Here is a 23,133-nt window from a genome sequence, read left to right as displayed (position 1 = left end):
TAGACCACTGGACAGCCTCGAAGGCCATAGACATGATGAATATTGACATGACCTTGAACACCACCCTGTCATTTTAATGCAAATATCACACAGGAAAGCAGTGACTCGTTCTGACAGGTTCATTCTCCACAACATCCATAGGCAATGCAGCCCACTGGTGGAACCAGCTTCCTGTTAATGTCAGGAAGCCTACCTCTTAGCATGTTAAGTTACATTGGAATTTCTGTGAGGTTTTGTTACATTATGTGTTGTTTGTCTCTGACGCACACAATAGAGCTTAGTAACATCAACTACATCTGGCTGTCGGCTGAGGTGTCCGACAACTACTACATCCACGTGTCTGCCACCAGGAAAGAGCTCTTCAACAGAGGAGCTGTGTTATATAAGGTAACATTACGTCTTTCACGGTATCACCACCACGCCACCACTACTTTTAACATGCTTCTCTTCACTTTCCACTGGGGGAAAATTTGACACAACTTTAGCCTCATATGTTTGGTTGCAGATGCAGTGTGTGCTCTCAGCTCAGTGTCACATAATATGCCACTGAGCTTCCAACAAATCCATGCATACATTTTCACATCTTTGGCTTCAATGGCAATCAAACCCATGGGTCACCATCCTAGCTTTGCAAGAGCCTAGCTGTACCGCACAAATATTGTAGATTGTTACTATTGCTAAACAATGTGATGTTGTTGAATGTTGTCAGGTGACGGTGGCAGACAGGGGGATGTTTCCTGATCAAGCGCTGGCGGGGGAAGGGCTCCTGTCTTTCAATATCCTGCTTCGGGTGAGCAATTAGGAGTGGCTGAAATGATGGGTGTATGTTCTGTATGTTGTCATCTAGTTTATATCTGTGTGTGTGTGTGTGTGTGTGGGGGGGGGGGGGGGGGGCAGTGTATTTGACCTAGTCCATTGCGGAATTGTACTCTTTTTATTCTTAAATACCATAGAATAAGTAATAACAGCATTACAAACAAAAAACTGTACTGGCAGTCAACATTGTTGTATTTGGCATTGCACTTTTCCTAAAATAAAGATTGGTATTCTCCCGTAAATTGCATCGTATGTCTGAGACAGATTCTCAAAAAGCTAGACTAAGCCTAGCTGTGATAGATCATTAGCCTGAAGTATTTATTTTAATATTTAATTAAGGACTATCATGTGCTTTGTATTACTGGGTTGTGTGGTTGTCCCAACTAGAACTAAAATGTAAATCACTCTGGATAAAGAGTGTCTGGCAAAAATGTAAGTGTAACATAAACAAATATAAACCTAGGTATTCCCACAGTGCTCTGTTGATATTTCAGAGATATACTTGCTTTCGTAAGAAATACAAAAATAAAGTGAAAAGGAGGACAATATGTCATGCCTCGCAAGCCATAACTTCTGTAGCTTAATTGAGCCTGCATCTGGTAGGTAGCCTGTCAGAGCTGTAAGCTTTCAGCTTAGCTGACACAATGCCACAGTTATTTAAACTGAGTTGTCCAATTGGTGTAATACATTGAGTTGCTGTTACTAAGAACCTAAGGTTATATTTTGGATTACATTTCAAATTTATATTTTATAGGTCTGCTCATGTGGTTTTTGGCAAGAATTTTGTCTGCTCTCTATTGATTTAGTAACTTTGGCCCTCTCAGGTAAAAACTTCAATAACCTTTGAACAAAAAATGATTACATGAGGTTTAGATCCTGGGCTTTCCTGGAGGATTATCAACACAACATTATATGCATTGATTGAACAACCTATATTTGTATGAAATAGTTTTCTTTTGGTATTGGTATTAACCCTTAAGTGGTACACCTGCTCCTGAAAAGTATAATGCAGAGTTTAGGGGAAGATCGCTCAATCATTTAACAAACCAAGGGGCAACTGTTGGAGGATCATATATTCTGCCAGTAAGCCTTCACCTGCACAAAAAGCACATGTTCTTATTTGTTGCATATACTCACTTGGGGGGCGGGGCATTGTTGTGTTGTGGGCCTGCATTACGTTACATGCCCGAAATTGCCAACTAACACATTGTGCCGCCTAGACGTCAGCCAAAATAGAGCCCTCAATGTTTAGAGATGTTTAATGAATAGTGTTGTAAAGTCTTCTATCAACCAGGTGCCTCTCTCTCACTCATGTGTGAACTTACTGTAGGTGAGCAGATCAGAGATGCAGTGCTACCAGCGGACAGACCAGGGGATAGCTCTAAATGTCAGTATAATATTGAATGTACTCCATCCTGTGCTGTACAATTGTGTTAGCCTCACTTTAGGGTTTCTTCAGGACAACCCAAAGAATTGAAAACATTGGCCATGTAGGGCACTGCCAAACTGGCACAATCATGTTATTGTTATGTGTGCTTTCCAATGCTTTCTCAAAGGGAGTCACAATGAAGTGAGAAAGGCCGCCATGTGTAAATGTTAGCAAAACATGACATTGTTCCTCTGTAACTCGCCAAAAGGATTAGACCTTTGTGTTGTTTTCTGTTGCAAAGATGTCTTTTTTGGAAAGGAAAGAAAAAGGTGCAGTGGTCTCTTAATTTTTTCCAGAGGTATATATTGCTTCTTTCAAGCAATGGGTTACTGCTAAAGACATTCTTGTTGGCTGATACAGTAAGCCCATGAGTCGTCTAGGGAGATATTATAAAAGGTAGACTTTGAAACCTGCAATTTATCACATAAAATGTATATGACACGTGTTTCCTGTGACAGTACATTTGTTTTTCTCGTAGATAATTGTTATTTCGTAAAGTTCTATCAAAGCGCATTAGTGGGAGGAGCAATATAATCAAATGACGCTGCACTCATGCTAGCTCTAACCTGCTCTCCCTGATTAAGAGGGTTAAAGGCATAGAAATCTTGTACTTCATGCAGTTTATGAAAAGGTCAATTTTTGTAATGATTCCCCATTTAAGACTTTCTACAAAGACCCACATAAATCTCTAGCCATGCACTTTTAATATTGGAATTAGCATGTTGGCAGTGGTGTGTTTTAGCCTTTACTGATTCATGGTCTTTATATACAGTGCCATTCAAAGGTTTTCAGACCCCTGACCAATTTATTTTCAGACACTGAAAACCTATTATTATAAGGTGTCATTGGTTTGACATTGTGAAATATGTGTAAGAATTTAAAAATCATTGCTTACGTAAGTATTCGACCCCAACACATTAATATTTGGCATTACTATGGTGGATGCTTAACCATGCTGGCACAATACAGCTTGGTCCTATACTTTGAACAAGGTATAACTGGTCTCCCTGTTTTGCACCACCACTCAGGGGCTACACAGAGTGCCAGTCTACATCGGCTGCCCTCCTGGGAACCGCTTGGCGTTTGACATTACCACCACCTTGGCGCAGTCTGCCCAAAACAACAAGCGCTACTTCAACTGTCCCAAACCCGACCCCATTATGCCTTGCTTCTACTACGAAGATTGTGAGACCATGACTAACACTGAAAATTGTGAAACTTTGCTGGACAAGTTTTGACCCTTAGAATTAGATTCAGTTCTACCGTGAACTCTGAAAAGCGATAATCGCATAGCATTTTCAGTCGGCTGATGTGGGAGGTTTAACAGGATTAAAAATAACATTTTCTGGCATTCTTCATTTTGTGCAGTTGGATATGTAGATGTGTGGATAATTAAACACGTGAGGGATGAGGTTAATCTACACTCACCTAAAGGATTATTAGGAACACCTGTTCAATTTCTCATTAATGCAATTATCTAATAAACCAATCACATGGCAGTTGCATCAATGCATTTAGGGGTGTGGTCCTGGTCAAGACAATCTACTGAATGATGATTTAAGCCATTTTGAGCATGGCATGGTTGTTGGTGCCAGACGGGCCGGTCTGAGTATTTCACAATCTGCTCAGTTACTGGGATTTTCACGCACAACCATTTCTAGGGTTTACAAAGAATGGTGTGAAAAGGGAAAAACATCCAGTATGCGGCAGTCCTGTGGGCGAAAATGCCTTGTTGATGCTAGAGGTCAGAGGAGAATGGGCCGACTGATTCAAGCTGATAGAAGAGCAACTATGACTGAAATAACCACTTGTTACAACCGAGGTATTCAGCAAAGCATTTGTGAAGCCACAACACGCACAACCTTGAGGCAGATGGGCTCCAACAGCAGAAGACCCCACCGGGTACCACTCATCTCCACTACAAATTGGAAAAAGAGGCTACAATTTGCATTGACCATGTCCATCCCTTTATGACCATCATGTACCCATCCTCTGATGGCTACTTCCAGCAGGATAATGCACCATGTCACAAAGCTCTAATCATTTCAAATTGGTTTCTTGAACATGACAATGAGTTCACTGTACTGAAATGGCCCCCACAGTCACCAGATCTCAACCCAATTGAGTATCTTTGGGATGTGCATCCTACAAATCTCCATCAACTGCAAGATTCTATCCTATCAATATGGGCCAACATTTCTAAAGAATGCTTTCAGCACTTTGTTGAATCAATGCCACATAGAATTAAGGCAGTTCTGAAGGCGAAAGGGGGTCAAACAGTATTAGTATGGTGTTCCTAATAATCCTTTGTCAGTGTATGTACTTTCATTACTCATTTTATTGTTATACTTATTTCTTCATTTTTTTCCTCCCATCCCAATTTGTCCATTTCATAATAACGTCCATGCCTTTTAAATGTACACACATTTAGATCATGTTCATTAAGGCCACAAGTGTGAAAATGCCTAATGTGAACCCTCTTATCTCCTTTTATTGTGTCTGTATGCAGTGTTCTATCCTTTTTTCTTGATCCAGGATATGGTCTCTGGAGAGTCTGGGAGATTCCTGGGTAGGTGAGTGCACCTTCCCCTTCAATGTCATCCCCTCTGCTTTGGGGTTTTCATACATTGGTTGATATTATATGGTCTCTTTGTTACACTACAGTTATACCTTTAAGGTGGTTGGCGGAGGAGCTTACTCGAAAGATAACATATTCTTCTATACTCCAGAGGAGGTACTGATGTATAACAGCCTCAACTACAGGTAATGCACACCCAAATGTATAATTTTAGTGTATCACAAGGTTTGTGTGGTAAACAGTACCAGTAGTGTCCTGAAATGTCTCCATGGTTTATCCCACAGCTCCCAGAGGACACTGATTTGGATATTTGAAGATGGGGACAAAAATATCAACATTACGGAGGAAGGATTTGTTGTCATGCATGGCACCAGAAACGTGATTCGGTAACTATATTATCAGTATATTAAAAAGAGATACTGTTTCACGGGTAAAACACGAAGACTCACTGATGTCCTATTTTGAATGCCTAACATGCCATTTTAAAATAACATTTTTAAAATAAAATAAACATATTTTCAGAAACGGTAGGACGTTTCAATAAGCCCATTTAATAATCTGGCCATAGCCTGCAGGATATGAACTTCAATTAATGTAATTATAACCAGATAGCCCAACACACCTGCTACATAATGATCATTGGTCGACCTGCTGTGTATTGCTGTGTAGGTGGGTTTGTCAACGGAACTCTCCCTGTGGCGACCTAGCAGTTCAGAGCGTTCAAGCACCCGACTATTACTTTGTCATTGAAGTCTCAAACAAGTATGGCTGTGTTTTGCTTTACATTCTGAAGACTAGGGTCTAGTCTGTGTCAGAATATGTTCTCACGGTCTGTTATACAGGCAGTCTAATTCTGACATTTGTTGGTCAAGAACACAAACGAGACCAGTTACAGAGGAAAAAATTCAGTATCGGACAATGTAATTGCATGATAACTAATGTGTTTTTTTCTTCTTTAGGGGTATAGATTTGAGTACATACTGTGACTATGCCTTGCGGTTTATACTTCATGTACATGGATTCCCATTGGAACCCACCAGAAGCCTGTTCTACATGCTTGTAAGTGGTTCCTGGGTTAGATTCCACTAATGTACCACTTCCTTTTGTTTAATGCCGGTAATAAGATAAAAGATTTGGGATTGAAATAGAAGTGTACTATGAAATATTATTGTTCTCCCCCTAAACAATTACATTTGGTTGCCCCCCCCATCCCCCATCTCTTTCTCCAGATGACTGTGGCTACTATCATAGGAATCTTATTCTTCTTTATTGTGTATAAATGCGGTGGTCCAGGCTTGAAGAACCTGTTGAAGGCAGCCCGTAAGCACCGGGCCCGTAAGCACCAACGCCATGTGGAGCACGGTAAACTACCAACACCACCTATCACAATTACTGGAATGTTCATATCCAAAATGTGTCTTGCTTAATACTTACACTTAGTTTAATAATACAGTACTGTCAGAAAGGATTCAGACCCCTTTACTTTGTCCATATTTTGGTGTTATAGTCTAAATTCATAATTGATTCATTTTATTTTTTTACACCCCTATATTGGCAAAGCAAGAACCATAATAAGAACATGTTAAGCATTCAGAAAATTTGATTGTTAAAGCTCAGACACTTCAGTTATATTTACAAGCAAATAATGAATAAAGCTGTATGTCTACCCTGTTATGTACATTTAAACAATATTCTTTTGCGATAAAGATTAATACGACAAAAAATGTTTTTTTAAGTTTCCTCTAACACTAACATCACAATGAATAATAGTTAGATAAAAACTAAGGGAAATACTAGGCGTACCACAGATATTGTTTGGCCATTAAAACCATGTTACTTTCTGAATATGATATTTTACAATGTTTTTTTTTTTAAAGGGACAGTACTGTGACAAAAGGTGGACAGTAAATGTAGCAACACAGAAAACCTATTTTTATTTAGAATTGCAACAACTATAAAACACCATTTATTAGAAGCATGTTAATCCAAACTGAGAAATAGTAAGAAAAAGAATCCCCCCCTTGGTTTTAGCATTGTTATTTACAATAGAAATTGAACATGCAGGAGTGGCACGTGAAATCAGAGGTCTATAGTACACAGAATGTAAAATCCATTACAACTACCTTTCAGTTCAATTGGCATTGTTTTTAGTCAGTCCAAACCTTACAAATAGCCTTTTAGAATTTGTGAAAAACAACAATTACATTAAAACTGCCATATTTTGTTAGGGAATGTAAAAGTAATTGAGTTGTATGAATGATCCAATATAGAATTATTGACAATGAAAATTGTCTAATTGTTGCTACATTCACTATCATACAATCAGAAAATGTCTATGCAAATATTAGATTTATAAATTTTGTTGTTGAGGTTAATCAAGTTTAGAACTGGTTTAGTGTTATGAACCTAGATACAGTGGGGAGAACAAGTATTTGATACACTGCTGATTTTGCAGGTTTTCATTTTTTTTACAAAGCATGTAGAGGTCTGTAATTTTTATCATAGGTAGACTTCAACTGTGAGACGGAATCTAAAAAAATCCAGAAAATTACATTGTATGATTTTTAAATAATTAATTTGCATGACATAAGTATTTGATCACCTACCAACCAGTAAGAATTCCGGCTCTCACAGACCTGTTCGTTTTTCTTTAAGAAGCCCTCCTGTTCTCTACTCATTACCTGTATTAACTGCACCTGTTTGAACTCGTTACCTGTATAAGAGACACCTGTCCACACAATCAAACAAACAGACTCCAACCTCTCCACAATGTCCAAGACCAGAGAGCTGTGTAAGGACATCAGGGATAAAAATTGTAGACCTGCACAAGGCTGGGATGGGCTACAGGACAATAGGCAAGCAGCTTGGTGAGAAGGCAACAACTGTTGGCGCAATTATTAGAAAATTCAAGAGGTTCAAGATGACGGTCAATCTCCCTCAGTCTGGGGCTCCATGCAAGATCTCACCTTGTGGGGCACCAATGATCTTGAGGAAGGTGAGGGATAAGCCCAGAACTACACGGCAGGACCCGGTCAATGACCTGAAGAGAGCGGGGACCACAGTCTCAAAGAAAACCATTAGTAACACACTACGCCGTCATGGATTAAAATCCTGTAGTGCACGCAAGGTCCCCCTGCTCAAGCCAGCGCATGTCCAGGCCCGTCTGAAGTTTGCCAATTACCATCTGGATGATCCAGAGGAATGGGAGAAGGTCATGTGGTCTGATGAGACAAAAATAGAGCTTTTTGGTCTAAACTCCACTCGCCGTGTTTGGAGGAAGAAGATAGATGAGTACAACCCCAAGAACACCATCCCAACCGTGAAGCATGGAGGTGGAAAAGTTCTTTCGGGATGCTTTTCTGCAAAGGGGACAGGACGACTGCACCGTATTGAGGGGAGGATGGATGGGGCTATGTATCGCGAGATCTTGGCCAACAACCTCCTTCCCTCAGTAAGAGCATTGAAGATGGGTCATGGCTGGATCTTCCAGCATGACAATGACCCGAAACACACAGCCAGGGCAACTAAGGAGTGGCTCCATAAGAAGCATCTCAAGGTCCTGGAGTGGCCTAGCCAGTCTCCAGACCTGAACCCAATAGAAAATCTTTGGAGGGAGCTGAAAGTCCGTATTGCCCAGCGACAGCCCCGAAACCTGAAGGATCTGGAGAAGGTCTGTATGGAGGAGTGGGCCAAAATCCCTGCTGCAGTGTGTGCAAACCTGGTCAAGAACTACAGGAAACGTATGATCTCTGTAATTGCAAATAAAAGGTTTCTGTACCTAATATTAAGTTCTGCTTTTCTGATGTATCAAATACTTATGTCATGCAATAAAATGCTAATTAATTACTTAAAAATCATACAATGTGATTTTCTGACTTTTTGTTTTAGATTCGGTCACTCACAGTTGAAGTTAAAAATTTGACTTCCAAATGCTTTGTATGTGGGAAAACCTGCAAAATCAGCAGTGTATCAAATACATGTTCTCCCCACTGTATTTGATGATTTGACATGCTGGGTTCTGACTCAAGGGTGGCATCTGTTTCAGATTCTGGCATCTCCCTGGCAACCAGTATAGGAAATGGATATCACAGATCCAGCGATTCCACAGTGGGTTTCGTCCTTACATCCACTAATTGAAAGGATTTATCATAGACCTGTAGTTAACCATACACTTTATTTAAAAGACAGGCAGTGTTTACATAGAATTAAAATTTATTTCAGAAGAGTTTCTTTGAGATCTAATGTACTGAACAAAAACATCAAACTCATAATTGTAGATAAAAAAAAAAAAGAAAAGAAACGATACACTCACTGATATAAAATCTTGCCCTCAATATTATCACTTAAGTACCATAAGGAAAACGTGTCAGTCTCAATTTTGTTTCTGCTTCATACAGGGAAAGTGTGTAGTGACGACGTGACTGCAATATTCACTATGTATGGACACAGAGCATTACAGATACGTGGGGTGGTCGGGATGCTTTCTAGTTGGCATGCTGCGCAGTTGAGAAACACAGCTTCAGTGTATAGGGGTACGGACCACCTGGGGGAAAAGGGGGGAGGGGGGTTTAGCCAACTGGAGCGAGATTGTCAGGGCCGGAATAATACATTAAACATTGTCATTAACTAGTCCAGGGTGAGTTTCCCCAAAACAGAGATAATCTTTTGCAGTAAGTTCGTCGGTCCTTCATTTGACTTAAAACCTGCATTGTTTCGATTATTGCTATATTCATAAATGTTAAGGAAATTGACACGGTATGGAACAGCTTGCTGATGGATGACGAGTTATTAACGTTTAAAGAAAATGTTGTTCACAGGATTGGTCTCCCATTTGCAATGTTATTGCTGGGTGTGCCAAAATGGCTTAGCTGATTGACTTGTGTAAAAATTTATTTTAAAAAACATTTTAAAAAGCCTCTCTCTGCTTCCTCCTTCTTGTGTAGCAATTCGTCGAGATGGAATGAATGTAAGAATTCTGTAACTGACTTTTTCCAGAGGTTTTTGTGAGCCAGTATTGTTTTAAAATGTGCAGCTGCAGTACACTGAAGCCGTTTATTCATGCATGACATTCTACCTGGGAACCTTCGTGTACATTGTAATGAGCTCAGAAGCATAACCTCCATGTGTTTTCAATATACTCATTCCTGACCGATTAACCTAACTTAATAGATTGTGACACGGTTTCTAAAATGTAATATTCTGTTTTCAAGAAGAAAAAAAAATAACTTTAACAGACCTTTAAAAGGTTGCATAGTGCAGAACCTGTGAATGCATCCCTGCCGCAAGGTGATCTTAGTACTTCAGATGATCATGTTTTTGAGAAACTCACTTCTGAATTACAGACTAGTCACTGTGTATTTGCTCACCGTTTTTATCATTAGCTGTGTTGTTGTTATCGCAGTCTGAGTACTTACTGGGGTTCTTCATCTGGTAGTGGTTCATCATTGCCAGTGCCTCCATGGCGTCGTTTATGGACTCCCACTCCAGCAGCCCGGATGAGCTACGCTCGCCTGTCGTGCCACCCGAGGCAAGAGACACACATTCCAATTTATTGACACTGCAACAACTGACTGGTGGGAACTCAGTAAAGGAGTAATCCACCCCCAGACACACACATCCTTACATTTGGGGAAAGCCTATCGTCTTATTTGTCAGTCAAATGTATTGTTTCAGCACGACTTGGGAATAGTTGTCTAGAAGACATCCATTGGTCTATGTTGCCATGGCAACATATATACAAGGGGTGTACAAAATAATGGAAACACCCAACAATATATGACCTAATAAGAAATAGGGCCATCTTTGGCCTTCAGAACAGCTCAAATCTTTTATGTAATGCTGTCATACAAGTCCTGAACTGTGTGTAGTGAAATATTGTGCAGTTTTTCAAAAAGAAAAGCCTCAAGATCTTTGGGGGAAGGAAGTGACATCATGCTGGTTTTGAAGTTTTTATAATGCCCCAAACTCTTGAAGTTTGGGGCATTATCATAAACTCTTACGGATGTAGTGAAAGACAGTACTGCTTTATGCTTTGGCCTGGGATACAGGTGGTTTCTGAATGGCAGCCTTGCCATGAAGTTCATGACACAGCTTTTTGTTGAAATGGGAAATACATTCCTCCATTCACTGACCATTGTATTTCAGATTTCCTTTCTTTCTCTCTTGACTGGATTAGTGACCAGATAAATAATTTGAACACAAAATATGGTGCAGTTTGAGTGATTTTACAATTATACAACTACATCACACGCTGATATTGGCTTTGTGTTGTGTTGATAGATTTTCAAATAACCAAAATTTCCACTGAGGCAAACATTTTCTTACCTTGCCAGCCTACCTAGAGAGAATGTTGCAGTGCTTTTGTAGCCCACATGAGTCAGATTCCATCAACCAATTTCACATTCTGGTTGCCAACTTATGACATGCAAATAAAGTCACAACATGCATTGTTGTCATGTTAGCCTTATTTACCTATGTATATCAAAGGAATGTGTTATTTTGGGTGGATTAACCCTTTAAGTAAAACAAATTCATGCAAATAAAGTTTATTACTCACTCTTTCCGGTGAAAAGTTTAATGTTGGATGGGTTCTTTACACCCAGTTCCTCACAGACCTTAAAAGGACAAAGGGTTTATGGAGGCAAAACATATTTTACACTGATAAGGTCAAATTAAAAATGTTCAACTTGCCAAGAGTTGTCTTACCCCATTAAAGACCTCCACGGAGATGTCAGGTTGCCCATTAAAGAAATGCAGGACATTGCTGGGGTGCTGGATGCGGTTCTTGGCTGCCTGCTCCGGGGAGGTGAAGCGATTGTTACGGGAGCCGTGGAAGTCCTTGAAGCTGCTGGAGCCATCCTCCAACTCATAGGACTGACCAGGCATGATCGCCTGCTGCTTGGAGACACTATGGATGAAGAATGGACAACACTGAATGTTAATGTACATCAACACTACAAACCTGGGTTGAATCTGTAGAACTAGTCTGTTTCAGAGTATATCATTGTGTATGTAGTTTGAAAGGTGCCCTAACCAGACATTCAGCTTCTGCCCAAACAGGAAGTTGTTATTAAGGTGGCTGATGGCACGATCCACAGCGTAGCAGTCGCCCATCTCCACCATGGCTGCCCCCGGCTTACTCTTCATAAACTTCACCTGAGGATGGATGGGACTCAGAAACTATCCTACCACCAATCTCCCAAAACCATGTTCCCACTAGACAATAGCAATAAGATGACCTCGATAAAGCCCCGCCCCCACCTGGACTCACCCGCTCCACATTGCCGTAGAGGCAGAAGACGTTAAAAACCCTGTCTGCGTTGACCTTTCCGGGTTCCAGGCCATACACCATGACAACAGGGGAGTCAGCGTGGGCACTGTAGTCACCGGGCGGGGGTGGTCCATGCCCATACCCAGGCGCCCCGTAGCTGCCGCCACGTCCACGCCCACGCCCTCCCATTGGAGGGCCCATGCGCCGACCGGCCTCATAGTGTGGTGGTGGAGGAGGTCCGTAACCACTTTCATCATGGTAGCCATGATAGCCACCGGTTGGACCACCTTGTGAAAGACACGGATGGACACAGGTGATTATCGGGCAAACAGACTACAACAGTCACTGAAGTCATTCCAGACATCCAAGTTAGGTCCAACAGTCACTGAAGTCATTCCAGACATCCAAGTTAGGTCCAACAGTCACTGAAGTCATTCCAGACATCCAAGTTAGGTCCAACAGTCACTGAAGTCATTCCAGACATCCAAGTTAGGTCCAACAGTCACTGAAGTCATTCCAGACATCCAAGTTAGGTACAACAGTCACTGAAGTCATTCCAGACATCCAAGTTAGGTCCAACAGTCACTGAAGTCATTCCAGACATCCAAGTTAGCCTACTCACCATATTCGGGAGGGTGGTCTCCTAGAAGAGCTGGCTGTCTTGCACGCTTGTTGGGGTTGGCATTGGGATCTGAGATCCAAATAATAAAAAAAATAGCATTAGTAAGCCCTTGATTCCAGAGAAAACTGAATCAGTGTATCAAAAGGGGCATATCTATTACAAACAATGGGGTGTGATCAACATGCACAAGAAGCTGTGTAAAAATATTACATGAGTTAAAGGGATGCTGCAAGTTTCTGGCAATTAAGCCTTTTTACTACTTGTAAAGTCTGATGAACTTGTAGATACCATGTGTGTCTGTGTGTTGTATGAATGAATTTTTCCCCAGAGTCAATGCTGATTAGCACAATTACTGGTCTTTGACAAAGTCATAAAAATGGTATCCACAAGTTCACTGTACCAGGTTAAATTAAAAACAACTTAATTGCCATAATCTCAAAGTAACCCTTCAATAAATGTATACGTTAAAGTTTATGCAGGCCCTGACACTATTTGTTAAAGATAACAAGCAACATACTGGAGATTCGTATGAGGATTTAACAGCTGCATAGCAAATAGGGTGGATGCTCTCACACCAATGTATCCCTACATTAACTGTCAACCATTCTTATTCAAACACACACCTTGTGAATTGTTCCAATTGCCTTCAGCGTCAGCATCTGTACAGGTACATACAGAATGTCAAAACCAAACAAATTGTGTACAAATTTCCACGCTGTACTGTTAAACCAAAACCAACACTAAAAATACAAAAATTTACATTTCTTAGCAGAATATCAAACAGAATACAGAGTGGCAACAGATGTGTTTCTTACCACAGACCTTTAGAAAATGTGTATCTTTCAACAAAGATCCAGAAGCTTCTGTGCATGTGTATTCATTCTCTATACAATCTTAACACAAAAGGCTAATATTTCTAACTATTACTACATTATTTGATAGCAAGCAACAAACGGCATAAAACCAAACAGAATACACATCCAAAATGTATGCAAGGCACAAAATAACAGGTTTGTATGTCTGACAAGTCATATCACACACAAACCGTGCCCCGGGTGGGTTAAGAGATTTCACATCAGGACCAATGGTGCCCATTTATGGTACCAGGCCATGCAGAATAAACAAGCCCACTATCTAACAGTGATAACTGGCTATGCTGTGGCTGCCCAGAGGTAAAATTGTAGCCAATTAAGCATGGTCTTTCAAATCATGCCTACATTTTAAATGATCTTACAAAAAAGGCTTTTGGCTATTTATGTAGTTTCGCAGCAGACAGAAAGTCCAGAGGGGATGAACAGCAACTAGCCTAATACATTAACACTGTATATCCACAGAACATGATGGAGACGTGCAGAAGCTTCTGGATCTTTAGTAAAGGTTTCTCCAGAAAGGTCTGAGTTAACAGATACAGGGCCAGTAGGATATTGTGAGATATTTCATTGAAGAAAACCCATCTACCACACCCCGTAAGAAAATACAGATTAAAACACGAACAGGCTCAGTAGAACAAACATTTGCATATCAATGATTTCAGTTTTTAATTGTACTAATAAAATGTAGTAGCCAAAACAAGTAAAATTAACAGGGAGAAAACCATTCACATGAGGCCATTTCAGCTAACTTCATTCCAAAACCCTTTTCAGACAGGATTCGTTTTACTGGAGGATTTAGGGTAATGTAATTATGTGCACAAAACCAAAACATCTAATCGTTTTATTTTTCTCACACACAGAGTTAGGAAGGAAAAATACAGTTTTGTATTCCATTTAGCAGACATCTATTCAGATTGAGCAACAAGGTTTAAGTGCCTTGCTCAAGAACGCATCTAACTTCACCCTGTTTTCTTGGGGTTTTAAACAAGTTAACTTTCAGTTACTGGCCCAACATTAAGGTTATCTGGCCCCCAATATTATTCCGTTCTTTCTCACCCAGTCTGATTTACTGCATAGTCCTTTATTCTGTTTTAAGAGGTTCGAGGGGAAAAATATTATCAAGGATGGGATCATACTATTTTGTAGCTTATACTTTTCTTCAGCTTTTCTTGCAATCCTGTTTATCAATCAAATGTATTTATAATAATTTTTTTACAACAGCCCTTTTTACAACAGCAGTTGTCACAAACTGCTTTACAGAGACACCCAGCCTTAAACCCCAAGGAGCAAACAACAGTAGTGTTGAATTTCAGTGGCTAGGAAAAACTCCCTAAGAAGGCCGAATTTTAGGAAGAAACCAAGAGAGGACCTAGAGGACTATGTGACACCTTGTTTGGGAAACACTGCTGCAGCAAGGATGCCAAATATTTCAGTAAAAAATGACAAAACTGGCCTTTCTACTGTTAAGTCTTACGTAAAGACTCATCTCCTCAACGATGGAAGGGAGCTGCAGGCAAACCTGCACCTTCCCCGTTTGGTGGTCTGATGCTATTTTAGAACTGACCCACCCAACACACTTTCATTCCTGCCATACCTCAGGACTACCTGATCGGTCCACAGTCCACCTGATTCTATTGCTGTCTGGACTTCTTCACACTAACGTATGAAAAGCAAAAATGAAATTTACATTTCCTCTAAAGGACCAGATTTTTAGCAGCTTTTATACACATGGTTTTAAGTTGACGCTTGGTTATGAAAAGCCAAGTGACATTTACTCCTTATTAATGAGTCTTTTTGACCTGCTTGATAGAAGAGCGGCCACCCCCTGGAGCCCAGCTACTTTCCAATTTTCTGGTGTGTTTGCCCAGTCAGTTTCAACATGTCTTCGAGGATTTAGGCTGGGTATAACTACCTTGTGATAACTACAAAGCTGTAGTTTTTATTCATGAAAAACTACACTAACAATAAGTGTCCCATGTTTGCTAACAGATCACCTTTCACCTGCCTTGTATTTGCTCTGAATTTTTACTAGAGATTTTACTAGAGATAGAGATTTACTAGAGATTACTTATATAGATTTCAGTGACCATGTTTTTTTTGTAAAGATTGAACAGACTATAGTGCCAACTCACAAATTGTCAAATGATGCAGGAATAAAATTTCTGCATACCGTTCATTGTTTTGACTTTTTTCACTCTATGCTGAAAACTCTGACTAATCTCTAGACAAGTTGAACTCTTTCCATACCTAGCCTGAGCTTCATTCACACCGGCCCATTATAAGGTAAAATAATTTGAAGCAGTTTGGTAAAACAAATCCTGTTGCAAATCCTCTGAAATAACATATGCTTGTTTAATAATTAAAAAACTGACAATTTAGTAGTCCAAATAGGGCTCAACTCAGTCATAATCATTTCTCTGATTAAAAGTAATACCCCTTTACAAGAAATATAAAATTAATAATAAAGCGGCTTAATATATTTATTTGATTCTAGCCTAAGTTTAGTTGCATGACCGGACAAGAACTGTATCACATCCCATTAATAAGCAACAAGTTTAAAACATTTGACAGAAAAATTTAAACCAGGCCAGGAATTTCATTACCTTGGACTGAAGTAGATTTGCGTCAACTAGTGTGAATCTATAATTTTGGTTTGGTCAGTATAGCAACCAGTCAACTGCAAAAAACAGCTGAGACATTCAAAATATCCAGTTAATTGCGATTTTATAAACAACCAGCGTATACAGTACATCTCAGTGGATAGCCTAAAGAAAACTAGCAGCGAAATTAATGACATTCCAGACCTGGAATTTGAGGCAATATTCATCAAAAAAGTAATTAATTCACATATGGGGCAGACAAAAAGTAAATGACAACAAGCAGACATTTACATTCTCTATCACCAGGTCAGTCAAGTCTCTTTACATGTACTTACAGCACCAGACACGGAGAGCACAGGATGCAGAAGGCAGGTAGGGGGCACTCTTCAGCAAGGATCCTACCCGCCAAACCTGTGACTCCAGCTTCAACTCACTATTTCCACCTTCCCTTCCTTTTCCCACCACCAGACAAAGAGCATCCACCAATCTTCCATGCTCGGCTCCAAGTTGCTGTCGCTTTGTTTTTATGGGTAGCCATTTGAGTTAAATTTCCGGCTTACCGTGCTTTGACCGAAAAGCTGGGAGGACATTTGCACCGTTTGAGGCGTGTCTTGTCGTCAGACACACAGAGCCAAACCTGTATCACACGGGAGGCGTTAGAGGCATCACTCTGGGCCAGCTCATAAAGGGAAAAAACAACGTAGAGGTAACAACATAAGAACAGCATAGAGAGGGGAAACGGGAGGGTAGGGTAGAGGGAAAAAACAGCACCTGAGTCCATCAATGCAGAGAGCTTTGGGAAAAGCAGAGGTTTCTATCAGTCTGCCTCTGTGCTTGTATGCTCGGTGGGTGTTTGACGCTTGTGTCTTCGTAGTCCCCCCCATGGGCTTTGTGGGGTGCGTCTCCTCATGTAAGTGGCGGCACGTGTGGGCGAAGTGAAAGGCGTCTAGTGCTTGACAGTAAAATCATCTGGAATGGCATTGTCTGCATGGTGGTGTGATGTCATGGCGATTCAGCTTGGTGTGTTGTTGCCGTGAGTATTCAGCTCAGGTGTGTTGTCGTGTTGTGTTGTTCAGCACAAGAGGGTAGAGTGATAGCAAAAGGAAGCCCACGCACCCAAGTCAAGAGACGGGACGGCATAGGGGCAGTTTGAGAAAAAGAGCGGTCTCATTCTGCCTCTGTATATAGTCTCAGTATGTAGTGTCATCTGTTCGCTTCTCGGGCTGTTGTGTTGTGTTTGGAAAACTCCTCTGTTGCTTGCTGAAGTGGCTGTGTCTGTGACAGTCAGATCCCGGGGGCAGGGAGGAGCGGCCTTAACGGCCACACACCAGACTCCCGCCCCATCACAAAATGTGCTGTGTAAAAAGGTGAGATCTTCAGCGCTCTGGAGATGAAATATGCTGTACTTGTAAGAGGAGAACTGATGGTTATCAATCTATTGCATCAGTCTGTGGTGGTGGGTAATGCTGGGTGTCTGCTCACACTGACTCTTGGAGTGTCTCAGGCCCTCACCATGATCAAAACAGGATAGCTACTTTCCCCAAACCAACAGTTGGTTAAAAATGGTAAAATATTGTTTCTTGCAACAGTGGAGAGAGAGGTGGTGGAAATTGAGTACTGAGTTGAAGTGGTGTGAATTCCAATGTCGGCTGACCCCATTGTGTCCGATGTTTACTGAAGAGCTGGTTGGTTTGGAGTGCCTGTGGGTGGGTGTTGTAGCAGATGTGTCTGCTTAAGGCTGAGCCTGTATCAGTGTGCACAGTGAGGACATGAGGAGTACCTCCTTTTCACAGGGCAGCCTGCCTGCAAACACATTGGATGGCTGTTCTTTTGTTACCTCTGAGGGTCAAATGTGAAGATGTTGCCATGGTGTGCATAAATTACTAAGACTAACAAACTGCGGCTATGAGAATCTGAACAACCAAAACATCGACAAGGGTGGTCAAATGGATTAAGGGCTTAACTAAAACAATATTCATTTTGCATGAAGTAATCAGGGGAAACAGCGTATAAGGAAGGCAAATGGCGCACTAATGTATGACAGATATTCTGCTCTGTAAAAGGTTGAACTAAAACAGTACACCCAAAATCTGATTTTAGACCCCTATGCTAAATACATTGTCACTTTACCAGCAAGTAAAATGTACTTGGTAGAAGGCAAAAACCCACCACTCTTAGATCCCTAAGACCTATCCCTGACCCAAGCTGGCTGAGGAAATTAAGGGCTTTTGTTAGTAGCAAAATGACTTGACCATAGGCTATTTACCTCAAACCATGGTTAGTGAATGTGATTAAACTGCAATTAAAAGGTTTAATAAAACAATGTGACAGTGCAGGCTAACTCTCAATGTCACACATGATTGGCATCCAGTTAGCATGTATAATTGGTTACTTCTTTCCCAAAGACACTTCAGAGAGTTAGCACTACTAACTCAGACTACGCTGTAGTGAGTTAACAGATAGCCTGCACCCTATGGGGAACAAAACAAAATGTCTGAAGCACCTTTGGGCTAATAGCAAACTCTACATGGCAGTGCCAGTCCTAACCCCAGTGTTTGAGAAAACCTTCCATGTATCACTAAATTGTGATTTCATTCAGGCACTCATTGTGCATCATTTCCAAATGGAGAATGCCACAAGAAAATGTAGTTTAATTAAAAACAGCCAACCAAAGAAAGATCAAGCTATAAACTGGACTTTTTTAAATGTATTTTTTAAAATCCCTTAATTCCCATCTCCGCAATGTTATCCTTTAGGTTCCTAATGAAATAAAGTTGAACTTGAGCCCACACAAGGCAGGGATTCCCCGGCCAAGAAACCGTCTACATCCCCTGGCTGGTACACAAACCTGTAGAATTCAGCCCCAAGGGACAGATTTCAATTGCAAAACCTGACCTCAGCTGAGACCTAACGACCACAAGTCTATTTTTCTAACAAAATCTCCAATATGTTTGAGATGAATGGGTCAGGCATTCCAAGCGTGACACGTTGCTTGTCTACCGACACATGCTTGAGCTGTGAAGTGAGGTGTGACATGCACTGCCGGGAATGTGAACCTGTCTGAAGAGAAGTGCTCCCCTTTGACATACTGGGTCATTTCCCTGAGAAATAATGGAACGACCCGTGAGTGCATGCAGTGGTCTAGAACGCAGGCGATTGAACGTGCAGGACCATGTGTTGCAAAATGGCTTCCCATGGAGGTCGCTCCTCTGGCCCTTACTGCGTGTCTGTGATGTTGTGAGAGCACACGGTGATGCGTCACAGGCGTAGTGCCCCGTAGCTGCTCACCGCGGAGCAGGGCATTCAAAGACACTACACCTGGAGGCCAAGGACGCTACTCCTACCACATAGAGCCATAAGAGCAAAAGGAGGAGAGGAAGAGAGAAGGGGAGGGGGAGGGAGGAGGGGATCTGGGTTTTACCTTGGCCACTCAAGTTGGGGTTTGTGTAGTCCCAGGTGTCCTGGTCATTCTTGAACACATTCAGACGGGTTGGCTGTGAAGAGCAACACTCGGTATTTAGCTCAAGCCAGTGTTCCTTCCCTGACATGACCAGTGTTTGGATAGAATGATTTAGATACTGACCTTAGCGTACTCAATCTTCAGTGTGCAGCACCCAGAGTAGATGTCTGCCCCGTTAAGAGAGGCTTTTGCCCTCTGGGCACTTTGAACAGAGTCAAACGTAAGGAGAGTCAAGGAAATTATGGTCCAACACTGGTAGAATAGAACACAGCCTAATTTACTCTATTCATTTTCTTCTGTTAATTTAACTACTCAGGACACAAGCACGTATCGCACAACTGGATAGATACACATACATAGCATAAGCATTTCCCAGCCACCACCTACAAAAAAAAAAAAAACACTCCGGTCAACAACTCAGCAGTAATCATCTCTAAAGTGAATTAAGGTGGGGTCACACGCAGGGAATGTGAGCCTGTGTGTGGTGACAAGATCCCAGGTGGGAATAATCAAACTTGAGGAAAGGATATTCCACCATGGCCTGAACTCCATTCTTTCTGAAGATGACAATCCTATGCACAGGACCACAGTTGTTACACACAGTGTACAGCACATCCTGCAGAACAGAGAACCCAACGTTATGGTTAAGAATGCGTCACAGTAATCACACAGCTGCCAAGTGTACTTTTTGTTTAAATATGATATGGCATGCACTGTTGCAATCACTCTGGATAACAGGATCTGCAAAATGACAACAAAAAAAACTGTATATAGGCAGGTGTGTTACCGAGGTAATCGGATAGATGGGGTTCATGATGGTGAGCAGCAGCACGTTGTTAACGCTGCGTGAGTCATCTGGATCGCCTGGCCGGGAGATCTTCTGGCTGGTGGAGTAGTTTATGAAAGCTGGGTGCCCAGCAATGTAGACCTGGTTCTCAGCTGCGTAGGTCACAGCATTGCAGGATCCATTCATGTCCTCGTATTCCACCAGCGCCTGTCGCTTCTTTGGCATCATGACCACATAACTGTGAAGAGAACCGAAGATGGAATATTGGGGTTTCTAAGCACTGCAATTGCAATAAAGGGATCAAGTTAACCCTACAGGGGAATTAAAATGGTGAAAAATCTAAAATATATCCCGTCTATGAAACGAGAGGAGTAAGTGTGTCAGGTAGTCACCTAATGGTACCAAACTCCTGCAGGGCTTCCACTAGATCTGCCTCCATGATTCCATCAACAAGGCCTCTGATGTGGACCACAGGTGAAGGGAGCGTTTTATGGGGGTCATCATAGCCCTCCTGACAAACACAAAAGAAAACAACTGTTAGAGGACCTGCAGAGGTAAGCGAGGGAGGGAATCTATACTGTCAAATCAATCTCCTGACTGAGCCAAGGCTAATTATCCGCTGGAAAAACTAGTAACTTTCCACAGAAAGTAACTATCAGATTTATGAAGAAATGTTCGTCATGGGGTATCAAGTATTCTCTGGTCACCTGCCTCAGTGGCAAACATACCATGTTACTTTGTTCAATAATAATAATTTAAAAGATATCTGGCCTAGAGTAACATATATATTACCTGTAGCCAAGTAACCTGATTGACTAATGAAATTATTGATTATTTCCTGACAAGTTAAATCTGGTTAGCTAGCTTTGGAATAGAGCAAAAACATGGGCCGGCTGGGGTTCCCTGAGCTGAGCTACAGAGGGTTGAATACCTCTGCACTAGTAGGCCCAAAATAGTTAGCTAGCTTTCTGTGTAGTGTAGCTAGACCTAACAATTTACCCACAACAAGGTTACATAAAAAATAATAAATGTACGTACATGAGAAATTCGTCACTAAATATCCATGCTTTGTTGAATTCATGGCAAACCTGGTGAATAACGTAACCTTCCTCAACCACAAATGTGTTAGCTAGGTAATGTACAGTACCGTAGCTAGCTGGCTGGCTAGTTAACTAACCAGGTAACTGTCAGTGTAGAATCTTCGACCAAAAAACTAAAGGTATACAATAATAGCTAGTTAAACTCGATTACATGACTAGGTAAAAACGTTGCCGTATTTACGGTCCTTTAACTGTGGCGCAATACAAACTACCAAAATAAACTGAGTAGCAAATTCACCGGTTTGGGGCTACATTAGCATTAGCTCATCCTTATTCACGTTAGCTTTTTACTGTGTTCACTATTCATGTTGTTGCACTCTGGCCATTTTATCGCTTAATTCTCCAACATTGGCTACGTTTTACTCGGAGTTAGCTAGATAACCCTTTCCTTGGACACGAAGACATGAGATTATGCTTACCGTCGTCATTCCGTCTTCGGTTTTCTGTCTTTTCGTTGCTCTGCCACCCTCGTTGTAGTAGCGACCTGCAGCAGCAGCCATGTTGTCCCAGACCAACCCAAATGGAAACTCGAATAGCCGAATGAAAAACGACAACGTAACGCATAGGAAATTGTCGTCACTAGCAGCAGCGCTTACAAGTATAATGAAAAGAACAGGCTCGGTACCGATACCTAATAAACATGTAAACGCAACAAGTGTTGATCCCACGTTTCATTGAAAAGGGTTAGGATTAAAATCTTATTTCCCTAAAATTGTGTGCATTAATTTGGTTACACATGAAAGCATTCCCCGTTTCCCTGTTAAGATAAACTATCCACCTGGCATATCAAAACGCTTATTAAACAGCTTACGCACGGTTACCTTTTGCTGAGGACAATAAAATGCCACACTGAAATGGGCAGTTGTTTGAACAACCAAATCATTTCTTCACAAACTATCAGAATCTTAGGGAAACTAATGTTTGACATCCTCACCAGGATCATGACCAGTACATTTTAACTGATTTCAGCGGGCAAAGGCACCCTATGGGTTCTTCATGGACGAATCCCAGTCCCAGCTGTACTGGGCTGTGACTCAATCTCCTAATTAAAAAAATACTCAAAAGTGACTACAAAAGCTTTATAATCAACTTGAATCATGACAAATTAACATCAATATTTAGTGTCTGTGCATGTATTTATGCTCTGTGTTGGATGGGTGCATGCATGTTTACCCAGTTGAGCAGTCAGGTAGAGGTCAATTGTTCGTCAATTTTGTGATATACAGTACATAGAGACTATTTCTAAGTTCCTGTTCTTCGGCAAGTCCCCTTCTGACTAAACGTGTTGCTTGGGTGTGACTCCAGTCTTTCATCTGGTATGGTGGGAGAAAATGTCCTGGATGTCCACTGCCTGTGTTTTGAATGACCATCTTCACCCTGCAGTCACGGGCAGAGCCGTTTACAGACCAGGCCATGATGCAACCAGTCAAGATGATCGACGGTGCAGCAACAGTACGATTTTGAAAGAACCCAGTATGGCGCATCAAATTCCTAGACAGTCACTTTTGTGGCCTCTACAAGGGGCTGTGACAATGCAAGACAAGTCCTTAAATATGTGGGTGCACAAGAACACATGCATTTGAGTTTTTTCCCCTTTGA

At 41.3% G+C, this 23,133-nt stretch overlaps 2 protein-coding genes across 9 annotated transcripts in view; one reads left to right on the top strand and one right to left on the bottom strand.

The window, feature by feature from the left end:
- LOC105006377 (cation channel sperm-associated protein subunit gamma) overlaps window positions 1–8,965 on the top strand; it is a 32,670-nt gene extending 23,705 nt beyond the window's left edge. The window contains exons 20-30 of the mRNA XM_020048185.3: window positions 275–387; window positions 710–790; window positions 2,147–2,203; window positions 3,274–3,430; window positions 4,755–4,818; window positions 4,910–5,008; window positions 5,108–5,209; window positions 5,493–5,585; window positions 5,783–5,882; window positions 6,053–6,185; window positions 8,869–8,965. Coding sequence (XP_019903744.2) covers window positions 275–387; window positions 710–790; window positions 2,147–2,203; window positions 3,274–3,430; window positions 4,755–4,818; window positions 4,910–5,008; window positions 5,108–5,209; window positions 5,493–5,585; window positions 5,783–5,882; window positions 6,053–6,185; window positions 8,869–8,960 — 1,091 coding nt within the window. The 3' untranslated portion in view covers window positions 8,961–8,965. The remainder of the gene's footprint in view (window positions 1–274; window positions 388–709; window positions 791–2,146; window positions 2,204–3,273; window positions 3,431–4,754; window positions 4,819–4,909; window positions 5,009–5,107; window positions 5,210–5,492; window positions 5,586–5,782; window positions 5,883–6,052; window positions 6,186–8,868) is intronic.
- Window positions 8,966–8,978: 13 nt separating this feature from the next.
- hnrnpl (heterogeneous nuclear ribonucleoprotein L) lies at window positions 8,979–22,452 on the bottom strand. Of its 8 annotated transcripts, XM_010864862.4 has the most exons (15): window positions 22,356–22,452; window positions 21,954–22,061; window positions 20,827–20,945; window positions 20,435–20,672; window positions 20,178–20,263; window positions 19,771–19,867; window positions 19,609–19,681; window positions 13,339–13,374; window positions 12,716–12,784; window positions 12,094–12,380; window positions 11,857–11,978; window positions 11,529–11,730; window positions 11,380–11,437; window positions 10,190–10,351; window positions 8,979–9,366 (listed from the first exon to the last, which is right to left on the bottom strand). In XM_010864862.4, exons 2-15 carry the CDS (start codon window positions 22,032–22,034, stop codon window positions 9,308–9,310), a joined length of 1,689 nt encoding a protein of 562 aa, XP_010863164.1. In that variant the 5' UTR covers window positions 22,035–22,061; window positions 22,356–22,452; the 3' UTR covers window positions 8,979–9,307. The 8 variants fall into 8 exon arrangements, with proteins under 8 accessions (XP_010863164.1, XP_012990035.1, XP_010863166.1 ...); XM_013134581.3 differs by lacking the exon at window positions 22,356–22,452 and having other exon boundaries at window positions 21,954–22,181; XM_010864864.3 differs by lacking the exon at window positions 22,356–22,452 and having other exon boundaries at window positions 10,238–10,351.
- Window positions 22,453–23,133: the final 681 nt, after the last annotated feature.

The sequence above is a fragment of the Esox lucius genome, chromosome 7, assembly GCF_011004845.1.
Source record: "Esox lucius isolate fEsoLuc1 chromosome 7, fEsoLuc1.pri, whole genome shotgun sequence".
Lineage (NCBI taxonomy): Eukaryota > Metazoa > Chordata > Actinopteri > Esociformes > Esocidae > Esox > Esox lucius.
Note: the sequence above shows the minus strand (reverse complement) of the source record. Positions and strands in the feature narration are given on the sequence as shown.

Excerpts from the sequence above, each read along its gene's own strand:
- hnrnpl (XM_010864862.4), bottom strand. The coding sequence starts at position 22,034 with ATGGCTGCTGCTGCAGGTCGCTACTACAACGAGGGTGGCAGAGCAACG. Across the intron at positions 20,673-20,826 it reads CAGGAGTTTGGTACCATTAG|TTATGTGGTCATGATGCCAA; the intron begins GTGACTACCTGA and ends TTCTCTTCACAG. Across the intron at positions 19,682-19,770 it reads TGAAGATTGAGTACGCTAAG|CCAACCCGTCTGAATGTGTT; the intron begins GTCAGTATCTAA and ends TGCTCTTCACAG.